Source organism: Grammomys surdaster, unplaced genomic scaffold (genome assembly GCF_004785775.1).
Source record: "Grammomys surdaster isolate TR1022 unplaced genomic scaffold, NIH_TR_1.0 126158, whole genome shotgun sequence".
Lineage (NCBI taxonomy): Eukaryota > Metazoa > Chordata > Mammalia > Rodentia > Muridae > Grammomys > Grammomys surdaster.
Window position 1 is genome coordinate 2204878 of NW_021620966.1, and position 25367 is coordinate 2230244.

The following is a 25367-nucleotide window of genomic DNA, read 5'->3' on the forward strand; positions in this document are numbered from 1 at the left end:
AGACAGCCATTTTTTGCTCTCCTCTAGTTTTGGGAAGGAGGCACACATTCTGTTAAGATTCCTTGGCCTACTCTAGGGCAGACCGATGTAGGAGAAATGACCGATTGCTCAGGGTGTCTAGAGTCCAAAAGCAAGGTCTGGAACAGGCTGCTCCAGAAAGCTGGCAAGGTAGAGAATAAAGCTGGCTAGTAAAGGGGAGACAAGAACTGATGTAGGAAGGCAGAACCCTGTGCCCAAAGGCTACAGGCATTAGAGGGCAGGGGTGGGGAAAGCAGCTGTGGAGACCTAGGTCAGGCCAGAGACAACACAGGACCACCTAGACATTCCTAACAGATTTGAAAGCGGGACAGCCTAGCCTCCCGATCATGGTTCAAACTGCTTTTCTTCAAACTGAATGTTAAGGTTATGGGAATGTGAATTTCTGGTCCTGAATTAATTACAAATGGGAGCAGCCTAGCTCTTTGTCCTCCCTCGTCCAGGCTGTTTTCCCAGGGCGGAAGCCAAAGGGCCATGGAACCTGCCTGGGGGCCCCAGCTGGCACAGCAGGCAAAATAGGCACTCAGTTTTGATAGGCTTACCAAGAGCAAGGTTAACCAATTCCCTAGCAAAAAAATGAGCACATGGCTGCTTCCCTTGCTTGGCACTGGGCCAAAGCAGTTGAGGTGGGCTGAGCTGAAGGCCTGTCACAAGCCAGGTCATACTCAGCTTCCAACCTCTCAAAGACACTCTGAGCCAGATTCCCACCTGGCCACGCTACCTCATTCTCCCACTCTGGGACAGGTATAATCATGTTCCCACCCTCCCTTCTGGGACCATGCGAAGATAAAAGGCAGCATGTGGAGGAAGCACTTTAACCTGCTAGGAGGCAAGCACCAGACTGACCTAAGGTGTCATTAGAGTGGAGGATACAGATCACAGATGAAAGGGAGTGGGGGAACAAAGTTTGACTACTACTTTCTCGGGGTGCAGGTGCCCAGCTATTAGGACAGTGGGAGTTCCTGAGCACAGACCTGTCCTGCACCCCTCTGCCCTGCCTCTGACACTACAGCAAGTAACTGCTACGTGGCAAGTCTCCTCACATGGGGACTACTATAAAGACAGAAGCTGCTGTTCATAACCACAGCTCATGCTTTTGAACCTCGGGGCTCCTGTGGAGGAGTGCCAGCTACCACAACTAGCCTTTCTCTTTCCAAGAAGCCCTTCCTAGGGAATGTATGTGTGAGCAGGCTTTTCTATCACACTGGTGGTCTCTAAGCTCACTGCGTCTAGGCAGAAGTAAATTTTGAGAGAATCACAATCCTTGTCCTGAAAACTTGTGTTACAACTCCAGGTTTTCTTAAAAGCCTTAAACACACCTTCTCTTCACTAACACCTTAGCTGAAGGACTCTGTATTCTTCTCAAAGGATCCTTATTGGGGAGAGCAGTTCAAGCCCAGGGAGACCCAGCAGAGACAAGGTTCAAGCCTGGGGAGGAGACTGGGAAGGTCTTGTGCCCTCCCCAGAGACGCTTTATTGCATGGATTCACCGGTCATCAGTGAAGAGACCCTTGGCCCATGCGAGGAGACGGGAACACCTGCTCGGTACACGGCAGACGGTTCCCCAGCTGCTGTGCAGTCAGATGGGACAGGGTGAGGAGTGGTACTTGGCCTCTCCGTTCCAGGACAGGCCTTGGATCCCAGTGGGCAGTAAGTCAGTCTGGCAAACCGAGAGGAGGCAGTGCTCAGGCCTCAGTGACTTCCATGTTCTGCAGCTGGTTCTCCAGGGTGACCTCTTTGGTTTTCTTTTTGCTGCCTTCATGCTGCTTCTTCTGCTTCTTGGATGGCTCCTGGTCAATAGGTGCAGGCTTCACAAACGGGATCAGCTCTTGGAGTCCTGGGAGGGAAGAGCCCGCTAAGTGACCTGTTATTCTGCCAAACCCCACAGACCTCAGTGGAGAATTTAGATGACATCCTTTCAACAAAGGGTGAAGGGGTACCCTCGTGAGAGAGGAACTGCCCTGCTCTTCCCCTCTGTGAAGTTAGGATCTGCACATGACACCCACACTATGTTTCCAGCACCACGGGGAGGGCAGAATTGTGTAGACTGTATGAAAATGGGGTGCAGATTTCAAAGGGTCCCCTCAGAAGGTGTGAGGATGGAGGACCGTACCTGGCGGCATGAACTCCCTCAACTTCTCTGGCACAACGATGCCCTTCTCTGTCTGGTAGTTCTCCAGGATGGCGCAGATGGTCCGGGTGGTAGCACACATCGTGGCATTAAGCATATGGACAAACTCCACCTGGGAAGAGCAGATTCCACAGGGAAAATTAAAGCCCTCCCTCAGCTGCTCTTCCTGACGGCCTGGACCCATGCACTCAGCCATAGGCTCCCCAATCCCAATGGTTAACCCATTTCCAACTTTGTAAAACTTGATTTTTTTTTAACTGCCTCTAAGGTAACCCTAGGAAGATCCTCATGTTGGCATTTGTGACAAGTAGGAGGTTACAGTCTTTTCCGAGGATGTGGGGGAAGGAAGAAGCCACCAGTGTGGCCCCTCCTTTTAATGCATGCCAAACCCAACTCGGGACAGATCAGGGTTTGAAGACCAAGTCATTTTTGTTTTTTTGAGACAAAGTCTCAGAGTGTAGTTCTGACTGTCCTGGAACATACTATGTAGATCAGGCTGACCTCAAACATACAGAGCCTGCCTAAGCTTCCTGAGTACTGAGATGAAGGGCATGCGCCACCACACTCAGCTCTGGAGACTGGGTTTAAGAGAGGAGCTTACAACCTGACCTTCTTGGGCGAAAAGAGGGAAGACATTGCCTTCAACTTGTTCTGTGTAGAGAAACGGAGATTATTCTTTCTCTGGAGTTAAGGAAAACAAAGCCAAAGAGAGAAAAGCTTGAATTACTGTGTAGAATAGAGCTAGGCTCAGGTTTCTGTCTAAAAGAACCCAGTTTTGACTCAGTAGAAGTTATTTCTACTGTCTTTTGGATCTAGACTGAGCTGATTTTCTCATGACGCTGGAAACATACACTCCCAGGAATTAGAAACAGAAAAAAAAAACCGTGCCCTGTGTAGAAGGGTCTGCTGCCCACTTCCCTGAGGGGCTACCTACCTTATCCATCATCTTCTTGGTCTGCCCATATCGGATTCGGAGCCGGCGAGCCTGGTAATCCGTGCAATTAGAACAGGAAACCAACTCACGGAAGGCACCTGAGCCTGGGAACCAGGCCTCCAGGTCGAGCTTCTTACTGGCAGCATGATTCAAAGAGCCTGTAAAGAAACCCCTAGATTCAGGAAGGGCAGACGGGGTTTCAGGGAGCCCTCTGTGGCGAGCCTGAAGAACCCTTCAGATCACATCAAATCCCCAGAAGGGATTCAGATCTAATCACCAAATGCTCCAGGGGAGAAGGGTGTGATATTTTAATGAAAGTGGGTAATGGCTTGAACTGAGAGCTATCTCTGTGTGGTGCCTTGGCTGGCGAAAGTGATCTGTGAGACGCAGAAGAGGGAGAAGGAAGAGATGAGGAGTTCCATACCTGAGACAATATTCACAATGTGGTAAGGGATCCCCAAAGACTGGTAGAATTCTTCTGCAGTGGCTATCATCTCGTCAAACATCTCCCACGACTTATTGTCATGGGGCGATGAGTACACAAACTGCTCAATCTGCAGAGAGGGGCCAAAGAGACAGGACAGCAGTGAGCTTGGCCCACAGCCCTGGGGACAGGCCAGGCCGGGTCCCAGAGGAGACCAGTGCTCAACTGGACTGCAACAGCCGCAACAGTGAAGTCTATAGAGTGTCATCATCTTATGCTAGCTGCTGCACTAAGTGTCCAACACACACTAACCTAACCAGCTTGGTGTTTGGTCAGCCTCGGGAGGTGGCGTCCACCATTTGCTCTCTTTACAGAGGTCACACAGTAAGTGCTGGAACTGACACAGGAGATTTAGGAAGCCTTGCTCTAGTCTGTGCACAAAGCACTGCATGCGTTCTCTAGGCTTTTCCCCACCAAGACTACTCAATGAATGAAAAAGCTGTAGTCGGTGGGAAGGTGGACCACACTCCTCCCGGGGTGATCTGGATAGGGAAGTACAAAGAAACGACTCTCCCCACTCCCATCTCCTCACCTTCTCAAACTGATGGACTCGAAAGATACCCCGGGTGTCGCGGCCATGGGAGCCCACTTCCTGACGAAAGCAGGTGGAGAGCCCAGCGTACTTGATGGGTAGATCCTCCGGCCGCAGCCACTCGTCCCGGTGCAGGGCCGCGATGGGCTGCTCTGAGGTGGCAATCAAGTATTTCTCATCATAGGAGTTGTCATCTGACTTCTCGCTGCCTTTGCCGATCACCTGTAGGAGGAATACACAGGAGGGAAGACTGTGTACGAAGCCACAGGAAAGATGTATCGGTGCCTGGGACGAATGCTAAAACAGGGAGGCAACAGGTCTGCTAAAGAGGAGTCCCTGCTAGAGTTAAAAACATCCCAGCACTCGGGAATCTGAACTGTGAGGACCTTGAGTTTGAGGTCAGCTTGGGCTATACAGAGCATTGACCAAAACACTGACACACACACACACACACACACACACACACACACCCCAAACCAAAAATCCAACGACATTCATAAAAACAAACAGATGCCAAGTGAAGAGCCTAAAACCTTACTGAACAACTGCAAAACACATAGTGATATTACACGGTCAATGCTGGAAGATGGACAACATCTTATGCACTCAATAAATATTTCTAAGTCCTTCTGCCAATGAACAGAAACTAACAGAGTGCCAGGCAGACCGAAGCTGTGTTTAATGCCAGAGTCAGTTAGCAGAAAAACATTCTGAAAGTCAACTTGAACCCTCTTGTTGTCCCAGGTTCAAGCAGAAGGTAAAAGGATGGACCTTTCTAGTCTGCAGGGAAGAGTGGAAGTCTCGGGAAGTGGACTGGGAGATCAGTCCATGTCTCTAATTTCCTTTTGTCTCAGTAGGCAGTAAAAGGGTTTCTCTTCTTGGCTCCTAGTGGCAGAGTGCTCAATTTAAGTATGCTACACAGGTTTCTAGGGGGAAGACGAAAGGGGTTTTGTTCTACACTAACAGGGTAGGTGCCAACCACATGTGGCTTTTAATATTGAAATTAACTAACATTAAAAACCTGCTGGGCAGCCAGGTGGTGGTGGCGCATGCCTTTAATCCCAGCACTTGGGAGGCAGAGGCAGGTGGATTTCTGAGTTCAAGGCCAGCCTGGTCTACAGAGTGAGTTCCAGGACAGCCAGGGCTACACAGAGAAACCCTGTCTCGAAAAAAAAAAAAAGAAAAAGAAAAAGAAAAACCTGCCGGGCTGGTGAGATGACTCAGCAGGGAAAGGCCCAGCTACTGTGCCTGATAACCTGAGAACAATCCTCAGGGCCCACATGGTTTGAGAAAATTATCCACTGTCCTTCACATCATGGCATACACAAGCCTCCCCATGCCAAATAACTGTAAAAAGTGTAACAGAAAAGCCCCACCAAAACATAAAAGAAAGCCAGACAACTCTGCCAACAGCTAGGTGTGGTGGCATACATCCTAATCCCTGTACTCTGGAGACAGAGGGAGCAAATCACCAAATCACAAATGACTGAGGCCAGCCAGGACTACGCAGGCAGCAAGACTGTCAAGTAAACTTTCAAACAGTGCATAGGTGCATAGTGTACATTCCTGTAACTCCAATACATTCTCATTCTCTCTCATTCTCATTCTCATTCTCTCTCTCTCTCTCTCTCTCTCTCTCTCTCTCACACACACACACACACACACACACACACACACACACACGCACACAAAGAAGAAGGAAAAGGAGGAGGAGAAGGAGGAGGAGGAGGAGAAGCCACACCTCTCGGTGCAGACCTGTAATCCTTACTACTCAGGAGGCTAAGGAAGGAGACTTTAAAATTTAAGGTATGCCTGGGTTAAGTGAATTCAAGGCTAGCCTGGGCAACTTACTGAGACTGTTTCAAAATAAAAAGAAGGGATGGGACTATAACTCAGGGTAGGGCACTTGCCCCGAGAAGTCCAGGGATCAATCTTCTGCCTTAACAGTACTGCACAGCAAACAGAGAGACAACAAAACCCCCAAACAAACAAACATTCACAATCAGAAATACACAGAAAACCACACAGGAGCACAGTGAGCAGGTGGTTGGCTATGTACAAGCCAAGGATAGAAGCGTCAGAAAAACCAACATGTTAAGGATAGGAGGTTCAGGGATTCAAGGCCACTCCCGCCTACAAACAGTTCCTGGTCACCGTGATGTGCAGACTTTTGTACTTAGCAAACGTGCTTCCTTAGTTATACTGGAACATTGAAAGCATTCTACCAGAGCAGAAAGCTGTGTGCAGACCGTATCATGTCACCACTGAGCCTGAGCCTTGCAACTTAAAAAGTCAGCCTACCACATTACTAACCTTATAAAGTTCTTCATCAAACTGGCTGAGCTGGGCCACTTCCTGCATGACCTCTTTCCTCATGAAGAAGGGGGTGTAGATTGGAGTGTAGCCTCGACTTCCCAAGGTACGCAGTGCATACTGGATAAGCGCCTGCTCCAGGAACACCAGGACCCCCTAAGGACCAGACACAGCAAATGGGACTGAGTCTTGTCACCAGCCCAGTCATTAGAATCAACAGGCACAGGCAGTTGGATGAGACCAGACTGCAACAATAGACTGAGATACTTGTTTTAAAGTGGTATCTTATTTAGTTGGTCCATTAAAAACTCTTGTATGGAAATATTTACAATATTAATTGAACATTCAATCTAGGAGACCAACTTGCAGGGTTGTTTTTTTTTTCTTCTTACAACTTGATACCAGGTATCAAGAGGATAATCAATATAATTATGTTCAAAATTATGTCTGGTTTTAGGGTGTTTACATACAACTCAGGTTTGGGTGTTATTTGGCTTCAGGAAAGAACATCTGCTCACCTCACTAATAGAAATTTCTCTTAATGCTGGGAAGGCATCTTGGTACAGTGGTGGAAAATTTGTTTTTGCGATTGTCCAGAAGAACAATTTATAGGCTTTGTTCCTTTCCTAAGCAGCATGTGTTACCGGTTTTGTCTCCTTACTGCTATGGTAACTGGCATGTACTGTTATTTGGAACTGACATCATGAGTACCTCTCCAACTCAATTTCACTCATACAATCACAGATAACCATGCCAAAAATCAAAACAGAAGTACCCAGGAGATTCTTTTTTTTTTTTTTTTTTTTTGGTTTTTTGTTTTTTTTTTTTTTGTTTTTCGAGACAGGGTTTCTCTGTATAGCCCGGGCTGTCCTGGAACTCACTCTGTAGACCAGGCTGGCCTCGAACTCAGAAATCCGCCTGCCTCTGCCTCCCGAGTGCTGGGATTAAAGGCGTGCGCCACCACCGCCCGGCCCCAGGAGATTCTTAACATCCAAGGCCAACAGCATACCATCAGGACACCATGTTTAAGAGACTCAAGTAGCTGGTGGTAGCGATCCACACTAGTAATCTCGCACCTGGGAGGCTAAGCTAGCATTACTGTGAACTTGAAGCCGGTCTTCGTATTCAGTGAGTCTCTAAGTCCTCTCACCTCTACCCCATCCCCACGAAAACAGACCAAAGTAAAGAAATTATTCAGCCAGGGTACATGGATGAGTGTTTTCTGTGTTAATTCTTAAAACATCAGACTCATTTGTAAATGTACAATGTTTAAATGTGCAACATTTCCAAAATTATTTTGCCATTTCCTTTTGGAAGAATTCCTGAATTCACATGCCCTCTGCCCAGTTAATCTGTGCCAGCTGCCTACACCTACCACGGCTCAAACCATGCTGGGTCGACTAAGACCGCAGGCTTATCACACTGGGTTCTTAGTCTTTGTTACTTGTCTGACTGTCCAATTACACTGAGCTCCTCAAAGGCAGAGACTGTTCTGATTCAGTCAGCAAAATATATTCATTATGAGTGATCACTGAGTGGCTTTTGTTCTATGGAATCTGGGTAAGCACTCTCTTGCCTCAGAAAGAGAATCATGTCTAATTGCTGCACATTCACAAGAAGGCATCGGGTTCAAGGAGAGGATTTGTGAGCCTCTTCAAGTATGATCAAGCCTCTCGGCTTTTATTTGTTTATTTTTAGTTCCTTCTGTATTCCCTACTGATCCTGACTGACTCTTACCTTCAGGAAGTACCCCCGACTACCAGCCACCACGGCTCCCTTTTCGCCTTCAAAGCCATCCACCATCACCACTAGGTCCACATGGGAATACTTCTTTCTGACTGTACAATCACCCCAAATACGCTCTACTTTGTTGTCTGCATCCTGGGGAAACAAAATGGAGAAGGGACATAGCAGAGAACAGCAGAGTCTTTGAGTGCATCTATTAAACCAAGCACCAGCTTCGGGTCTCACGTACAACCAATGAGGACGGGAATTTGCTACCCAACAGACAAGTAAGTTACAAAGTCACAGAAGCAGTGCCAGTCAGCAACTTGGAACCTTGATGTGCTCAGAGACCTATAGTATATTCTCTCTTTACCCTTTTAAATGACTTTCTAAAAACCCTGCACAAGAACCCGCCTCTGACAATTGGCATCACCTGGGGTACGGAGGAGAATGCAGGACTTTTTCTTTGTGGGCTCTCTTTGGTCTCTGAGCCACATGAGGGTGGGCTCCAGGCCCTGACCTCGGTCTACTCAGGCTCCAAGGCCTCCACGTACCCCAGCCGGCAGTGAGTTCAGTGTTCACAAGGGAATGAATGGAAGAGGCACAGATGGGCCCTGCCACTGCTGGGGTGTCTGGAGACAAAGGCTGGGCTCAGAGCAGCTTTGTGCCAGAGAAGCTCCCGCTCAGCAGGAAACTTTTATCATGCAGATTTCCCTTCAACCTGCAGCTTCCCAGTGGGGTGTGGGTGAGGGGTTAGGTTGATTTAACAGATCCCTCCCACAGGACTTACTGCTACCAGGGGCAACAGGCCATGGAGGACAGCAGCCCCATTTATAAGAGATTTCTAGGCTGAGTCTCCTCCTACCTGCTGTCCCTGCCACTTCCCAATCCGGCAGGGATCTGACTCCTGCAATGCTCAATTGGTGGGCAGAGGGAACACACAAAGGCAGGCTTTTCCGACAGAGCGCCAGCCTTGCGTCTTTCCTCCCACACTGCCGGCAGTGAGGGAGGGGAGCCCATGCATGGCCCAGCCCCACCTACCTCATCGTTACTAATGGGCACAGAGGGGTGCAGAAGGTTCCCAATCTCTCGGAGGTTCTCGAACCGCTCTGCTTCCAGCTTTATCCGCTCCCCATCACACTTCTGGATGGCTTCATCAATGAGGAGTCGGACTTTTTTAATTTGTGAGACTTTCAGGACCTGCACAAGAACGAACCCCAAGGGTGGGCATCCATAAAATATCAGCATCTTAACTATTGTCCTCTAGTGACAACTTCCCTGGTGACATTTTCTATTTTTTTAGTGGAGGGGCCATGTATGAAGGATCGGTCGGGGCCTAAAATGTGCTACACAAGCACTCGACCCACGATAACGTCTAAGAAACAGACAGGGAGGTCAAGCGTGGTGCTCCACACCTGTAACGTCTAAGAAACGGAAGGGAAGTCAAGCGTGGTGCTCCACGCCTGTAATCCCAGCACTCAAAGCAGAGGCAGGTGATCTCTGAGTTTGAGGCCAGCCTTGTCTACAAAGTGAGCTCCAGGCCAGCCAGGGCTACACAGATAAGCCCTGTCTTGAAAAAAAAAAAAAAAAAGCAAAAACAAACAACAAACAAAAGTAGAAGAATGGTACCCTGCACCTGCTGATCTAGCAACTAGGAGGATTATAAATCCAGGCCAACCTGAGTTAGGAAGTGATATTGTCTCCAAAACAATGCACACACCTGCAATCCCAGCATTCAGTGGGTGGAGGAATCAGGAGTAAACCTGAATTACTGAGTCTAAAACCACCCTGGGCTCTATGAGACTATCCCAAAATAACAGTAAGTACTAAACAGCAAGTTATGCTACGCTGATGAAATGAGCCAAGTCAAGCTAAATTAAAGTACAGCAAGGAAGGTTTATTGGAAAGATGCTCTCAGCGGGTTCACTGGTCCTAAGGACCTGAGACCAGGGAAGTCTCCATGGAGAGGGAGACAGAGGGGAGGGGGAAGAGAAAGGCAGAAAGAGTGTGTGCACACAGGGACAGAGGAAATGCAGAGAGGGGAAGAGGGAGACTGACCAAAATGTCTGGATTATACAGGGAAGAGCTTCTGGGGGGCGGGGAGGGGAACCCAGCTCCTAGGCTGGAAAGTTTAGGGAGTATGCCAGCCATGACCTGTAACAGGTAGGGACTGAGAGATGCTGGGAAAATCTAAAGACCTGGTCTCCTTTGGTATGTTCAATATGCACCTCAGCCCTTGTCCTGGGTCTGAAACCCAACACTAAAAATGAATGCACTTAAGAAGAGAGGTTGATCCAACAGGGCAGACAGTCTTGCCTTTTAGTCCTGGTGCATATTCCTTTTCTTTCAGGGGCAGAGATTGACCTTCCTTCCATTCATATGCATATACATAGAGCCCAGGAGTTTGATCCTGTGTTTCCCCTTAACTTCTAATTTTCCAGATTGAACCAGTTTAGCACTCTATTATGTATTCCTATTCAAATTCCTCCAGGAAGATAATAAGTTTACAAGGACCAAGAGACCCTGTGGTAAGTTTGTCTGCCATCCCTAACTGTAGATATTTCAAACTGTGCTCTAATTTCTCAGGGGAACCCTTAGCAAACCCAGCTAGAGGAATGAGTCCCTAGCCCTCCACACACAGCAACTTTGCGTTTCTGGTTTATACTCTTGCAGTGTGCTAAGGATTTCAAAGAATGGTTTGGTGAGAAACACAGAAAATCAACACCCTGAAACCACTGTTTAACTAGAGTAAATTGAGAAATCCCCTGCCTTTGTGAAAGAAAGCAGAAAATGGAGCTAACAAAAACCAACTAGATCTGTGCCTTTTCTTTTCTCCCCTTCACTGTTCCCCTCCCTCCATCTCTCCTGTAACTAAGGAGTCTCAGGGACAGAGGGTAACAACAGCAGGTAGGAATAGTCCAGCACAGGATCGAGGTTTCCCTACTGCTGTATGGAGACAGCTCCAGTTCTTCCTGTCCAGGAATGAGGTTACCAGAGGAACAGAGTCTTCTTAGAAAAGGAGAGAAACCTACAGCTAATTTCTCTGCAGTGAGGTCATCAAAGTTCAGCGCATCCTCTGGGACAGACTCATCATCTCCCACCGGCTCTTTTTTCTGCAGGGAGAAAGAAAAGGCAATTTAACTAACATAAAAATTCTGACATTGTTTTACTAAGTACATGCCAAATCAACATATCATCTAAGCTAATCACACTGCATTATATTTAGTAAGCCGCAACATGTAGAGGCATTAGCTACCCAAAAGCCAGAAATCACAAGTGTGGAGTACTTATTTATCACTTCTTCCTTTCTGATCCTGGGCAAGTCAATAACTCTGTTGGATGAGAGCATTAATATCATGAAAGAAAGAACAGCTTTTAACACACACAGAACCATTAAAGAAACCACAAGCCATCTGGGAGACAGAAGGAGGAGGATTACTGTAGATAAAGACTAGCCTCGTCATAGAGGCAGTTCCAGGGCAACCATGTCTATAAAGCAAGACCATGCCTCAAAAAAAACAAAACAAAAATCAATGTGGTAGTCAAAACTGACCCCGAGGACGAGTCTTGATAACACTCTAAGAACAACCCCAGCAATAGGCTAAGGTTAAAAATGGATCTGAAGTAAGGAAAAGGAACAAACAAATCAAGGCAACATGACAGAGTGCAGGAGGACTTACTCCCTCACCCTGATTTCTATATTCATAACTTGTTAGTCTGTCAGTTCACTTCTGATCCCGATCCGCAGTCAAACACTTAGCGGGCACGGTCTGTGAGAGGGTCTAAACAATACTTAGGTAGGGTACATAGGACACAAAAGTACTCATGACTAAAGGATCTCCGACCTGTAAATGATTAATCAGCATGAGTCCCATGGGAATAAAACTGTCATTGATATCCACTTTCACAGCCGAAAGTATAACAAAATACTGTCAAAGGATGCAAGATATCATGAAGAATAATGCGCCAAAATTCCAGGTCGGACTTCATGCCCATGTATGTGTATAAATGAAGCACATTCTAGTCTCCATGGACTCCTACATACATGTATTCACATAATAAGATATTTTAAAGAAATAGGCTCACTGGCAGAGTCCCTAACGAGATACAGACAGCATGTATGTGTTCCTTTCAAAGCAGGACTATACTGAGACAAAACATCTCTGCAGCCTGGTGGGAAGATGCCTTCCTGCAAAACAAGTCGGGCTCAGATAAGCAGAAGGAACGGCTTGCTGGAAACGAACGATGAAGCCACCACAGGGTCACTGGTAGTGCCTCTTGGTGACCTCCCTCCTTCCTTTTAAAAATAATTTCTCAGCCGGGCAATGGTGGTACACATCTTTAATCTCAGCACCTAGGAGGCAATGTCTCTGAGTTCGAGGGCAGCCTGATAAAGTGAATTCCAGGACAGCCTGGGCTACAGAGAGAGAGACCCTACCTTGGAAAACCAAACCAACCAAACAAACAAATAAATGAAATAATTTCTCCCTGGTAAGAAGTTCAGTACCACAGATATTAGACACAGGGTTGGAGCTTGACTTCTAGCTGACACAAGACGGAGGCTCTGCCCAAGCTCTGAAGCCTGTCAGTTCTCTTACCTTCATTTTCTCGCCAATAGTTTTGCTGCATAAATTCTTCAGCTTGTTCAAGTTGTCTGCCCGAAATCTGCCTAAAATTGAAAAAGCCATATGTTAACACTGCACACATCATTAAGATAATCCCCTGATCACTGTCCCTCCTGCAAATGCTCTGTGCTATGTATTAAAAGCTTGGTCTTCAGTTTGGCAGAATTTGAAGGTGGTTAGACCCTCTAAGAGCTGGAACCTAATGGGAGGTCACAGATACTAGCGTCACGCACCAAGGGTGGGGGATATGTTTACCTTTCCTCTTTCTTTGCTTCCTAACTGCCACAAGGTGAGCAGCTGAGTTGAGCAGCCTTCTTAATTTTTTTAGACAAGGTCTTGCTACATACCTATGGCTGGCTTAGAACTTACTGACAGTCCTTCTGCCTCTGCCTCCCAAGTGCTGGGATGGGGATTACAGGAAAGTACCACCATATTAAACTTCTTCCATCTTTTTTGTTTTTGTTTGTTGCTTTTTAAAAGACAGGGTTTCTCTGTGGAGCCCTGGCTGTCTTGGAACTCACTCTGTAGACCAGGCTGGCCTCGAACTCAGAGATCTGCCTCCCTCTGCATCCTGAGTGCTGAGATTAAAGCTGTGCACCACCACACCAAGATCTTCCATTTTCATAAGTCTTCTCAGTTAACTGTTAGTAACAAGAAGTTGACTAACCCAGTGCTGATCTCTCAGTAGGGAATCCCAGAATTTGGTGACAAGGAAGAGGTCAGGCTGGAGTTGAAATTTTAGTATCAGAATCTGGGGCTGGAGAGATGGCTCAGTGGTTAAGAGCACATACATCTTCTATTGAGGACCGGAGTTGAGTTCTCAACACCTACACCATGGAGCTCACAACTTTCAGTTCCAGAGGAGCCAAAGCCTCTGACCTCCACGGGCACCTATACTCACATTCACATAGCATCCCAAAGACACATGAGCATGTGCACACATGCACAAAATTAAAAATAATACAATAAACCTTGTTTTTTTTTAAAAGGCACCATATTCTATACATCACCACAAAGCAGCACAACTGAGCTACCTGAGAGGTATGTCTCCAAAGCCTGCCCGATTATCCTAAAGTCCACTTATAGGAACTATGTAATACTTTCCCAATTGCTACTTATACATAAACACCGCTGATCTGCTTATTATATTCAGTGGTCTCCCTAAAGTTCATGAGGAATTCCAATTCTGCACATTATAATCAAGTCATATGCAAATTGTGAGTTTACCTGCTTCTGTCCCAATCTTTGTTTCTTGCACCATAGCACAAAGTCTGCAACCTCCACCAAGAAGTAACAATGGCCAGGCGTGGTAATGGAATCTGACTAACATGATGCCCAACTCTATTTATGGTAAAAATGGAGACAGGTCTGGGAGTGGTTGTACGTGTAATCATACACTTGGGAGGCTGTAGCTGGAGTGCAGGCAAGCCTTCACACTGCTCACAGAACACCAGGCCTTACAATAATTTTGGGAAACTGCTTTACAGTAGCTATGTGCCACCACCAATCCAATTTCCACTCTAGGGCTTCTTGGCCAACTAGTACAGCCCAATTTTACTGAATAGTCCACTTTTACTGAAAGACTGTATGTCAAAATAAATAAATAAATAAATAAATAAATAAATAAATAAATAAGTGGAGAGCCAGGCAGTGGTTGTGCACATCTTTAATCCCAGCACTTGAGAGGCAGAGACAGGCAAATCTCTTGAATTCAAGGCCAGGCTGGTCTACAGAGGGAGTTCCAAGTACACAGAGATACCCTGTCTCAAAAACAAAGAAAGAAAAAAAAAAAGAGAGAGGAAATCTGGTATAGTGGCACACTCTTTCAACCCCCCACTTAAGAGGCAGGCTGATCTCTCTGCGTTTAAGGCCAGCCTGGTCTACATAACAGTTCCAGGACAGCTAGGACTAGAGAGACCTACTCTCAAAAAAAACAAATCAAATCAAACAAAAAACAAAACATACACATACACACAAAAAAAGTGGAGAGTGACTGAGATCCCCAAAATATGTGAGCTTCATATGCATGTGCACACATGTGAGTGGCAGCACAGGAGGTGGATGAACTGGGTTAGCACATGCATGTGGAATAAGCAAGTCCTGTGACAGGCTAGAGCAGAGCGGAGGCCATCTGCGACTGAGTGACAGATGAAGACGGGGAGCCAAGACTGGGAGGTACATTATGCTTTAAGGCTGTGCGCTCCACTGTGCACTCTAGTGATATGGGACGACCACTGAGCATCTGAAATGTAGCAAGGCCTACATGAGACTGTGGAAAATACACATTAGATTCTGAAGACCTGTAAAGAAGAAAGAAAAAATGTAAACTATTTCAGCAAATGTGAGTATGGATTAATGTGGATCTTAATATGGTTACTAATGAAACATACAATTTTTGTATTTTAATAGGCTTGAAGAAGACTTTGAGGAAACCAAGGTGTTTAGAAAATCTAGGTGTAACTGCTTTGCACTCTGTGATACAGGAGAGTGACGTGGCCTGTCACACCTTCCATCCTGCCTCTGATTAGCACATTGGCAAAGATGACCTGGTTCTGAGTGTCCAGACAAGCTCTACTCAGCTCTACTCTGACTGTGCACAAGCTTGAGGTAAGAGACAGAGGCGAGACCTTCTCCTGAGGCTCACTGCAGGCACTTCCGGCCTCTTCAGCTCCAGTCCCCTTTATGTTTTATGGAGTCAGTACTGTATCTGTGACTCACACCCTAGCCTTTGGTATTTCTCTAAGACAAAAGTGTAAGACTAAGGCTTGCGAACCCAAGGGTGAGATCAGCATTACAGAATCCAAGAGGGATTAGAATAAAAAGGAGAGCTGTTTGAAAGCTCTTCTAACTGTTGGGAAAACAAAGATGAGGGCCAGGGCCTGTCTTCAATTGATACAGAGAAATCTCATTCTCCGATGAGGATGCATACTACACTCCAGAGGACAGAATCCTTGTGGTTGGCTGAATATTTCAGACACACTGAAATCAAGCAGCCTGGAGGCCGGCAAAGACAAATGCCCCCAAATGTGGCCTTGTTCCACTGCTGTGAATTAAGAAACTGCTGCTCAACATAAGGAGTTACAGTTGTGGTCACTACAGACCGCCGCGTTCCCCATGGAGTCCTTTGGGCACCATCAAGTCTCCACAACAACAAATGGGGACAGTTGTTGATACTTGCCTGGAAGCTCACGGCCCTTGACTGGGAAGCATAGTCTCAGCTCTTCCTTGATACTGGTTATAAGTTCTTGCTGCCACCAATACAATAGTGAGGAGGGAAGAACCTCATCCTTATCCTCTAATCTGAAGTACAAGGTGTGAGAGAACCATAATACAACATGTCAGAGTCCACCATGACCAGCCAGAGACTCCTGTGATCCTGGCTATTTGGGAGACTGAGGCAGTTAGATCACAAGTTCGAGGTCTGCCTGGGTTACAGAGTGAGTTCAAGGCTACTTTGGTTCCTTAGGGAGACTTTGTTAAAATAAGTATCTATAGGGCTGAAGGGATGGCTCAACAGTTAGAGTGCTCATTGCTCTTGAACTGCTCAGGTTTAGTTCCTAGCAAGCAAAGGGCAGTCACAGCCATCTGTAACTCAAGTTCTAAGGAGACCCAACACCTTCCTCAAGCTCTTGCATCTATGTGGGATATACATATACACTTAGGCACATACACATGAGATAAATGAATATTTTAGAAGTACCTTCGACACAGATCTTCAGGCACGGGACAAATGCTTGTCACACTCTTATCAAGGATGAGGTGTGCTGCCAAGGACTGGACATTGTATGTATTTGCACATGTGTTTATGTCTGTGTATGATCTTTACAAATTACAGGAGGCCACTGTTTTAGACTAGGCTCCTGTACCCAGCTCCAACAAACCATACTAAAAATCAAAACGGGGGTGGTGGTGGTGCACACCTTTAATCCCAGCACTTGGGAGGCAGAGGCAGGTGGATTTCTGAGTTTGAGGCCAGCCTGGTCTACAGAGTGAGTTACAGGACAGCTAAGTTCCATATCCCCAAACTACAACTACTTTCTGTTTCAATCTTACCCAGGGAAACTTATGTTGACTGATCTGCTTTTGTTTCTACTTTCTTCAACCAGGATCTATAAAGCCAACTCTTTCTGCTCAGCTCGTTGAAATGCATAATTGTTTCACAGAATTATGTGTTGCTGATTCCAAAACTAACAACTGGGTGTAGGGCCTTTAATCCCCAAACACAGAGGAAGGTGGACCATGTGAGTTTGGGGGCAGTTCGGGCTGCACTGTGATAAGAGTTAAGACAGTCTCAAATAAAATTTAGAAAATAAGGAAGCATGGCTGTGTATGAGTATATTCCCAGCTGCTTGGGACACTGGAGTAAGACTGCCAGTTTAAAGACAGACTAGGCAACACAGCAAGAACCTAGCTCCAAATAAATAAATAAATAAATAAATAAATAAATAAATAAATAAATAAATAGAGTTGATGAATAAATGGGTAGTGAATGAATGCATGAATAGGGTTGTGCATAACTCAGTGGTCGTATACTTACACAGCATGTACTAAACCCTAGGCTCAAACACTGCGCGCGTGCGCGTGCGCACACGCGCGCGCGCGCGCACACACACACACACACACACACACACACACACACGTGCGCGCCTTCTTTAAGCCTGCTGTGGTGGTACACACTTGAAATTCCAGAATAAGGGATTTAAGAAACAGAATCAGTTTAAGGCCAGCCTCACTCCAAAGGGACTACATGAGACCCTGTCTGAGAAAAGTAAAATCTTTCCCCTTTTATATGCATTTCTTTTAAAAAGATTTTTATCCATCTACCCTCTCCAGTTTCTCTCAGGGCCCACCTACCTGTTTCTCTCCCAAATTCTGGTCCTCTTTTTTATAACTGTCAATAGTTCCTACTCTGATTATTGTTCAACACCTTTAAAGGCAGGTGTGGAAGCACAGATCTGCAGCCCTGCCCCCAGCTCAGAGGAGAGGACGCCTTAGGCCCATGAGTTCTACACTAGCCTGGACAAAATGGCCAGACCTCACCTCAGAAACAAACGCTCATTTTTTTTTTTGTTTTAAGTTGTCCTTTAATGTCTGGCTATACTATTGATCCCTAGAGAACCTACCAATTATCTCTTCAGGTAAGGGCCAAAATTTCCTAGTTGTGTACATTATACACAAGAGAACACTAACATTTAAAGTCACATTAGTCAGATTCGATAGATACAGAAATCTTAACATTCCTGACCATGATTCAAGACAAGGTGCTCAGAGTACCTGTTTTGTTTTTGAGGCAGGGTCTGCTGACTCTGAAATGCAGAATCTCCTGCCTCAGTCGACTTTGTGCTAGGATAGTATGTGAGTGCCACCAAGCCCACCTCAGAACATTTCCATTTTCTTTCTTCTTTCCAAGAGGGGATCTCATTATGTAGCACTGGCTGGCCACTATGTGGACCTGGTCACTATGTAGACCAGGCTAGTCTCAATCTCAGAGGGCTACCTTTTTATCTTAAACAAAAATGAGGGGTGGCGGAGGGAACAGGTTTAGGCCAATTCAAAACTTTAGATTCAACTGTAGACTCTGACAAACTACCCTATTAGAGTACCTGAAACATACACAATGGGTACACAACTGTCAGCTAAGCAAGTATTTTTTGATACCCAAGAGCCTTTTTAAAATCAATGTCCCCAAAAGATAAAACCATATCACCCAGATGGGCATGGTGGCACACACCCTTGATCTAAGCACTCCCGAGGCAGAGGCAAGTGGATGTCTGAGTTCAAGAACAGCCTGGTCTACAGAGCAAGTTCTGGGATAGCTAGGGCTACAGAGAAAGAAACCTGTCTTGGGGGTAGGGGGAGACACTCTTGGATCTCGCGATTGCCTCTGGAGGACTCTGATAAACCAGGCTCTCAGCTGGTTGCAGACCTATTGCATCAGACAAAACTAGTCACATGTCATTGACAACATCCGGTCTGCCAGGTGATCGTCACTCCAGAGGCACACTTGGAGGCAGAGGATTCCAGGATTTCTTTTAATTTCATGAATGATGCTGGGTCACTTCTACTCTGCCAACGTCTTTTCCAGAAAGCTACCACAAATCACGACCATCCTCAGTAATTACAAGCTTTTTCTTGCCTTACAGCACCCCTCCCTCCTATTTGATCCAGCACGGAAAAATCTGATTCTTAAAGGTATGCACACAGGGTTAGAGAAATGGTCATCCCAAGCTTCGGGATCACTGTATTTAGCCAAGAGCAGCCTCCAAAATCCCCAAATGGTTCGAATGGGGTGGAGTAATCAATCCTATGGTGCTGCAGAAGTCAATCTGAGAGAGCAGCCTTTGATCCCATCAAAACAGAGAGGACCACGCTGGGTTTGCTAAGGATAAATAAAGCACTGGAAACGACCAAAACGTATGGAAAAGAAATTCCCAACCCGCCTCCAAGTAAAACTCCAGTTCTGGCTTAGTAACACAAGGGTCTGACAGCTCTCCCTGCGCGTGCGTGCTGCTCCTTCCTAAGGAACTGGCGGCAGTCAGCACAGAGCACGCGCGGGGAGGGACCCAGGCCGCGGGAGTTGCAGGGAGAGGGGGACAAGCCTGGTTCCCACCTTGTTCTACGGACAGGTGGACAGTTACAGCAAGCCAGTCCCGGGAGCATGTGACAAAAGCTGTAAGCTGTGACCCCTGAAGCGATGAGGGACTCAAGGGATACCGCGAGCTCCTGGTACTTACATCGTCGCCACTCACTGTCAGCTTTCACCAGCTGGTCCACCAGCCCTGGGTCCTTGAAGCGTTTCTCCTGCGTCTCTCGAATGAGGGCTGGGTCCCCTCCTTTATCCACCCGAAACAAATCCAGATCCAGCACCATCCTTCTGCCTCACGAGTTAACACTATGAGAAGACTGTACCGCAGTAGGCGGCGGGTGAACGACGCACTGCGCCTGCGCGCTGACCTGGTCTCACTGCGCAGGCGCGGGGCGGCCTAGTGTTGGGAGGGGGTGCCTAGCTCGCCGGAAGCCGCAGTGTTAGGCGTGGTCCGGAGGGAGTGGTGTGCAGTAAAAAGGGCGTAGCCTTCTGTCTGGTGTTTTTCTTTGGACCTCCTTTCTGTAAGGCCTTCTGATCGCCCCCAAGAAATCGTGAATGCCTCAGGCTCCTCTTGTTGAAGGGTGTATCTTGCTGTGGACCGAAGCTGACCTGGAAGACAGTGCACTTTGTAGATGCCAGTTTTCCTCTATCTTAGTACCAGAGCTCAGCTTCGTACTTACCCAGTTACCTACCCTCAAGATTTTCGAGCTCTGGGGCGTTTTGTTTTGATGCAGGGTCTCACAGTGTAGCTCTGGCTAGTAACCTGACCAGCCTCCAACAAAATGTTGGGATTAAAGGTGTGTGCCATCCTTTATTTTTCTTTTTATACTAGCCCTAACCCCCAACAAACCTTTGCCACCCCCCTGAAATAAAAGGACAAGGCTAGAGACCCTGATGGACTTAATAAACAGAGATACTGAGGGAGACTAGGAGGCAAGGTAATCTGAGCTTGCCCTGTTCTGGTCTCCTGCAGTTTTGGCTACAGTTTTGTGTTTAAAACCAGGGGAAGAAGGGCTGTGTGTCAGGAGATGAGTCCATGTGATGAACACACCTCTCTTCTTACACACCCCCTCCCCCAAATTCAATAGACCTTTGTAAGAAGTTGTAGCTTATATTTATGACCGAAACTATTCTATGCTTATGTGATTTGAGCTATCTATAAACACATTCAAGTTACTCTTTCTTTGTTTTGTTTGTTGAGATAGAATCTCTCTACATAGGCCTGGCTGTCCTGGAACTCACTATGTAGACTAGGCTGGCCTCAGAGATGCCTGCCTCTGCCTGGGGAGTGCTGGTATCAAAGGGATGTGTTACCAAGCCCAGCCTACACACTCCTGTTACTCTTAAAGTGAGAAGACTTGGCTTGAAACTGCCTCCCTTGGCTAGATGTGGTAATGCATGTCTGTGAGCATCCCTGGTGAGGGGGAGCAGCAGGTACATGAGTTAGGGCCAGCATGTCTCAAAAAACAAAACAAAACAAAGCCTAATCAGTCTAGGTAGTATATGCCTTTTATCACACTGGAGGTAAAGAGCTCTGTAAAAGGCCAACCTGGTCTACATACCAAGCTCCAGGCCAAACAGAGCTGTGTAGTGAGAATCTGTCTCAAAAACAAAACACACATACAACCAAACCAAAAACCTACCATCCTCATATAGTAGAAAACATTAACTGACACGGAACTCACAAATCTGCTCTACCCTTCTTGTATCTTTTTTTTTTTGCCATAAAATATGGATATTTTATTCCAGGTCAAAAAAAAAAAAACTCAAGAGAAAAACATTCTGCTAGCCCCCATTCTAAGTTAACTGGCAATAATTGGGAAAGCTGAAGCAGATACATACATACATATATATGCATGTTTTTAGAATTCAGTCTTACTGACATATCTTCATTTTCCTTTCTGATAAATTATATTACAAGTCATGAAATATACTCCTAGTATTTCTACCTCAGTTCCCCCATCAATCACTTAATATTGTGTTGCATTCATTAATTTGTGTTTTTACCACTTGTATCATTGGCCAAACTGTTTATTTGAAAATGTCATGGAAAAATTTCAAGTCACATTCTGTCAGTTACACATTCATTATGTGATCTTTCACCATTGTTTGCAACTTTGTACATCTGGCAATTCTCTATGCAGGTTTCCTCTGTAAACTAGTTCAGCTTCTGGTGCTGTACATATCTTTATCATCTGGATGAGACTGCCCATGATCCATGAGCTTGGGGTCAGGTATAAACTGTGTAGTACCTGAGGTGGATTCTGATTTAATCTTTGTCTCGGAGGCAAGTTCTTTTGGCAAAGATACTGAATGTTTCAGGTCAGGTGTTTTGGCATGGATTTCATCAGACCTTTTTTCCTTGGTTTCTTCCTTTGGTTCAGGGAGTAATTCCTTTTCACTGTTTGTTGTCCACAATGACTTAATGGCTTGAAAAATTTGCTGGCTTGTAGCATATGCCTTTTTCCCAGTTATCTTTGCAATTATTACTGACTGAGCTGGGTAGCAAACAGTTGTTCCTAATGTGGCCAGTCCTAGTGGATAAACAATCTTCTTAAACCTAGAACCTTTTCTTGCTGAAATCAAACCTGCCAGTCCCGAAGCTGTAATCACTCCCATTTTGGGAAGAAAATCTTGAGGATGATTCTTCAGATAGACATATGCATCTTTTCCAAACTGTACTGTAGCCATAATCCCATTCTTCATAAAGAGATAAATGCTTTTGCACCAGCCAATATAATAAACAGTTGTAGTATGGATGGATGCAAAGCCCCTTTGTAGATTACCAGGTTGTTCTTCAATATATTTAGAATGGAGAGGTGGTGCAGTATATATGGGGAGCTGCTCTGGTCTCACTAGCTGCTTTTTGGGTTCCTCTTCTTTGGCTAGATGCACATTTATAGACGCATATATCAGACCTGTAGGCATGGTTGTTAACTTTCCCATCCTAAAGGCCGCCATACCTTTGGCCCTCTCCGCTCAAGTTTTCAGACGGACGTCTTTTCCTATTTCTAAAAAGTGCACTTTCCTGAATATGTAGCAGCCAGAAGGCTAGAAAATGGAAAGCAGCCGAAAGAAATTATAATAATAAATGTTACGAATAGATAGCTGCAGTCTTTGCAGAAAACACATGAAGACTGTTATCATAATGTTGGGGGTCACTGAACCCCTGGGAGGGCAAGATCTATATAATCTAAGGTGTTAAAGCAGTAGCAGGTACTTTTGTGGGGAGGGCATAGGGAGCCTCTGGACCAGTCCTTTATAGTGTAATTCCAGAGATTACTTTGAAATTCTGGCCTCACAAAACCAAAACAAAACAAACTCTAGGTTTGTTTGTTTGTTTGTTTGTTTGTTTTGGTTTTTCAAGACAGAGTTTCTTTGTGTAACCCTGGCTGTCCTGGAACTCACTCTGAAGACCAGGCTGGCCTTCAACTCAGAAATCCACCTGCCTCTGCCTCCCAAGTTCTGGGATTAAAGGCGTGTGCCACCACTGCTCCACCACTGCCTGGCTAGGTATTTTTTACTATTAGTTTTATAATTAATTTATAAATACCTCTCTTTGGGCTGGAGAGGTGGCTCAGCAGATAATAGAGCTGGCTTCTCTTTCAGAAGACCCAGGTTCAATTCCCAGCACCCAGGTAGCAGCTCACAACTGTGTGTAACTCCAGTTCCAGGGGATCTGGCACCCTCTAACAGACATACATGCAGACAAAAACCACCAGTGCGTATTAAATAAAGATAAATTAATTATCAGGCAGTGATGGCTTACTAATTTAATCCCAGCACTGGGGAGGCAGAGACAGGTGGATTTCTATGAGTTTGAGACCAGCCTGGTCTACAGAGCAAGTTCCAGGACAGCCAAGGTTACACAGAGAAACCCTATCTTGAAAAAAACAAAGTTAATTAATTAATTAATTAATTAAGAATAAGGCTTTCTAAGTAATTCTAGATAGACATTTTCTCCCTTTCCTTCTCTAGCTTGCTCTAGCCCCACTTGCTTCGGCCCAAAGGTTTTTATTTATTTATTCTATGTAAGTATACTGATTTATTTATTTTATGTATATGAGTACACTGTAGCTGTCTTCAGACACACCATAAGAGGGCATCAGATCTCATTACGGATGGTTGTGAGCCACCATGTGGTTGCTGGGATTTGAACTCATGACCTCTGGAAGAGTAGTCATTGCTCTTAACTGCTGAGCCATCTCACCAGCCACTAGATAGACTTTAAAAAATAAATAAATAAATAAATAAATAAATATATAAATAAATCTGTCTCTTTAAAAGCTCTTGGCCTAGGGCTGGCTGGTGAGATGGGCTCAGCAGGTAAAGGTGCTTGACTGGAACCCTAAAATCTTGAGTTCAATTCCTGGGATCCAGAAACTGGGAGAGAATGACTCCCATGTTGCACACATGTGGGAGTATATGGGGCAAAACATAAATAAAACCGTAATATAATTGAAGTACTCGAGCTATGTGGGAAACATAACAAGAACCGAATAGCACAGTCCATTTGTCAGCTTAAGACCAGGATTTTTAGTGCTGAAGGAAACTAGCCATCTCCTTCCTTCTCTCTTACTTTTCTTTTCCTTCTTTCCTCCTTTTATTCCTTCTTACTCTCTTCCCTTCCTCCCTCCCCCTCTTTCGTTCCCTCTGTTCCTTCCATACTTTCTCAAGTCTCACTGTGTTATGAAGCTATCCTAAGACTATGACCCTATAACCAAATACAACGAGCTCACATCTTGGTAAGTGCAGAGCCAAAAACCACAATTAAAAGACGGGATGAGTAAGGAGAGCAGCGACAGTTACTGCCAAAACAATGTCTTCATGTCCTGGAGGCAGCCTGGAGGTAGGGCTTTCCGGAAGCCTGTGCATACTCAGATAGAAAGTCACTAACAGGCCTGTCCTGAGTGTGCTCATATCTCTGAGCCAAGGCTTCAAGAGTCCCAAGAGACCAGCCACCCGCTCAGTACGCCAAAGGGACAGTAGTCACAAAGGACAGAAAACGGAGGTTTTTCATCAACACGATCACTTTGGAAAGAACAGAGAAATGGATCCAGTGACCCTCAAGTCTGTCTCTAAGACTAGCAGGAACATGGACTTAGCTCATCTATAGAATCCTTGCCTCACATACTCAAGGCTCTGGTTCAGATTCCAGCACTGAAAAGGAGAGAGGTAGGGCAAGAGAGGGGAGAGAAAGGAGCCTCTTAGGTCAGTATAAGAGACAGAAACAGGACAGGTAGGCAGTCTTGGTTAAGACCTCAGGTTGATTGGTCATTATCTCAATCTGGTTCTACCAGGAGCCCTAGAGACGTTGCGATGGCTGTTCTCACTTGCCCAGAACAGTCTGGTTCTGATGATACAATGTGGCCTCCTTTATGGGGCAGCCTTATCATTGACGATAATCACCCTCACCCTGTGGGGGTGGGGGTCGCTTCTGTAGCTTTCTACAGCCGCTTGGAAGTAGTTTTGGTCATTGGTCATAAAGATGTCTATCAATCATTTCTGTAATTCCTGGAACCCAAGGTAATGTCAGAAGAAACTCAAGAGGGAAAAAAATTTAAAGTGACAGAGCCAGAGACAACTGTATGGAATTAGGCCATCCACTGGTGCTCCCCACTCGACTGTATGGAATTAGGCCAGCCCCTTCCTCTCTCCTTACTACACAGCATGCTCTCCCTCCTTGCCTTGGGGCCTTCTTTGCGCAAGCTCCTTTTAACTGGAATTCCCTTCCCCTTCTTTGCTCTGACTAGCTTTTCTTTTTCCTGGGAAGCCCTCTCCAGCGCTGTTTCCCAGACAGACTAGACACCTTTCTGGTTTCCCAAGACATTTGGGTTTTACTTTTTAAGGCACGCGTGCGTGCGTGCGTGCGTGTGTGTGTGCGTGCGAGTGTGTGTGTGTGTTTGCTTCACAGCGGCCAGGATGAGGTATTAGATCCTTTGAAGCTGAGGTTACACATGTTTATGAGACTTGATGGAGGTCTAGGTTATAAATTATGGCC

The 25367-nt window shown here is 45.8% G+C and overlaps 1 protein-coding gene and 1 pseudogene across 2 annotated transcripts; both read right to left on the reverse strand.

Moving 5' to 3' along the window:
* Positions 1-1450: 1450 nt before the first annotated feature.
* Sars (seryl-tRNA synthetase) lies at positions 1451-19788 on the reverse strand. 2 transcript variants are annotated; one of them, XM_028757301.1, is made up of 12 exons: positions 19515-19788; positions 12754-12824; positions 11188-11268; positions 9197-9355; positions 8168-8311; positions 6431-6586; positions 4118-4339; positions 3526-3655; positions 3102-3259; positions 2777-2848; positions 2150-2279; positions 1451-1873 (listed from the first exon to the last, which is right to left on the reverse strand). In XM_028757301.1, the coding sequence occupies exons 1-12, from the start codon at positions 19648-19650 to the stop codon at positions 1722-1724; spliced, it is 1611 nt and encodes a 536-aa protein (XP_028613134.1). In that variant the 5' UTR covers positions 19651-19788; the 3' UTR covers positions 1451-1721. The 2 variants fall into 2 exon arrangements, with proteins under 2 accessions (XP_028613134.1, XP_028613135.1); XM_028757302.1 differs by lacking the exon at positions 2777-2848.
* A 1716-nt stretch (positions 19789-21504) lies between these two features.
* On the reverse strand, positions 21505-22327 carry LOC114612447 (annotated as a pseudogene).
* Positions 22328-25367: the final 3040 nt, after the last annotated feature.

Excerpts from the sequence above, each read along its gene's own strand:
- Sars (XM_028757301.1), bottom strand. The coding sequence starts at position 19,650 with ATGGTGCTGGATCTGGATTTGTTTCGGGTGGATAAAGGAGGGGACCCA. Across the intron at positions 8,312-9,196 it reads TGCCCATTAGTAACGATGAG|GATGCAGACAACAAAGTAGA; the intron begins GTAGGTGGGGCT and ends TTGTTTCCCCAG. Across the intron at positions 4,340-6,430 it reads TTGATGAAGAACTTTATAAG|GTGATCGGCAAAGGCAGCGA; the intron begins GTTAGTAATGTG and ends TTCCTCCTACAG.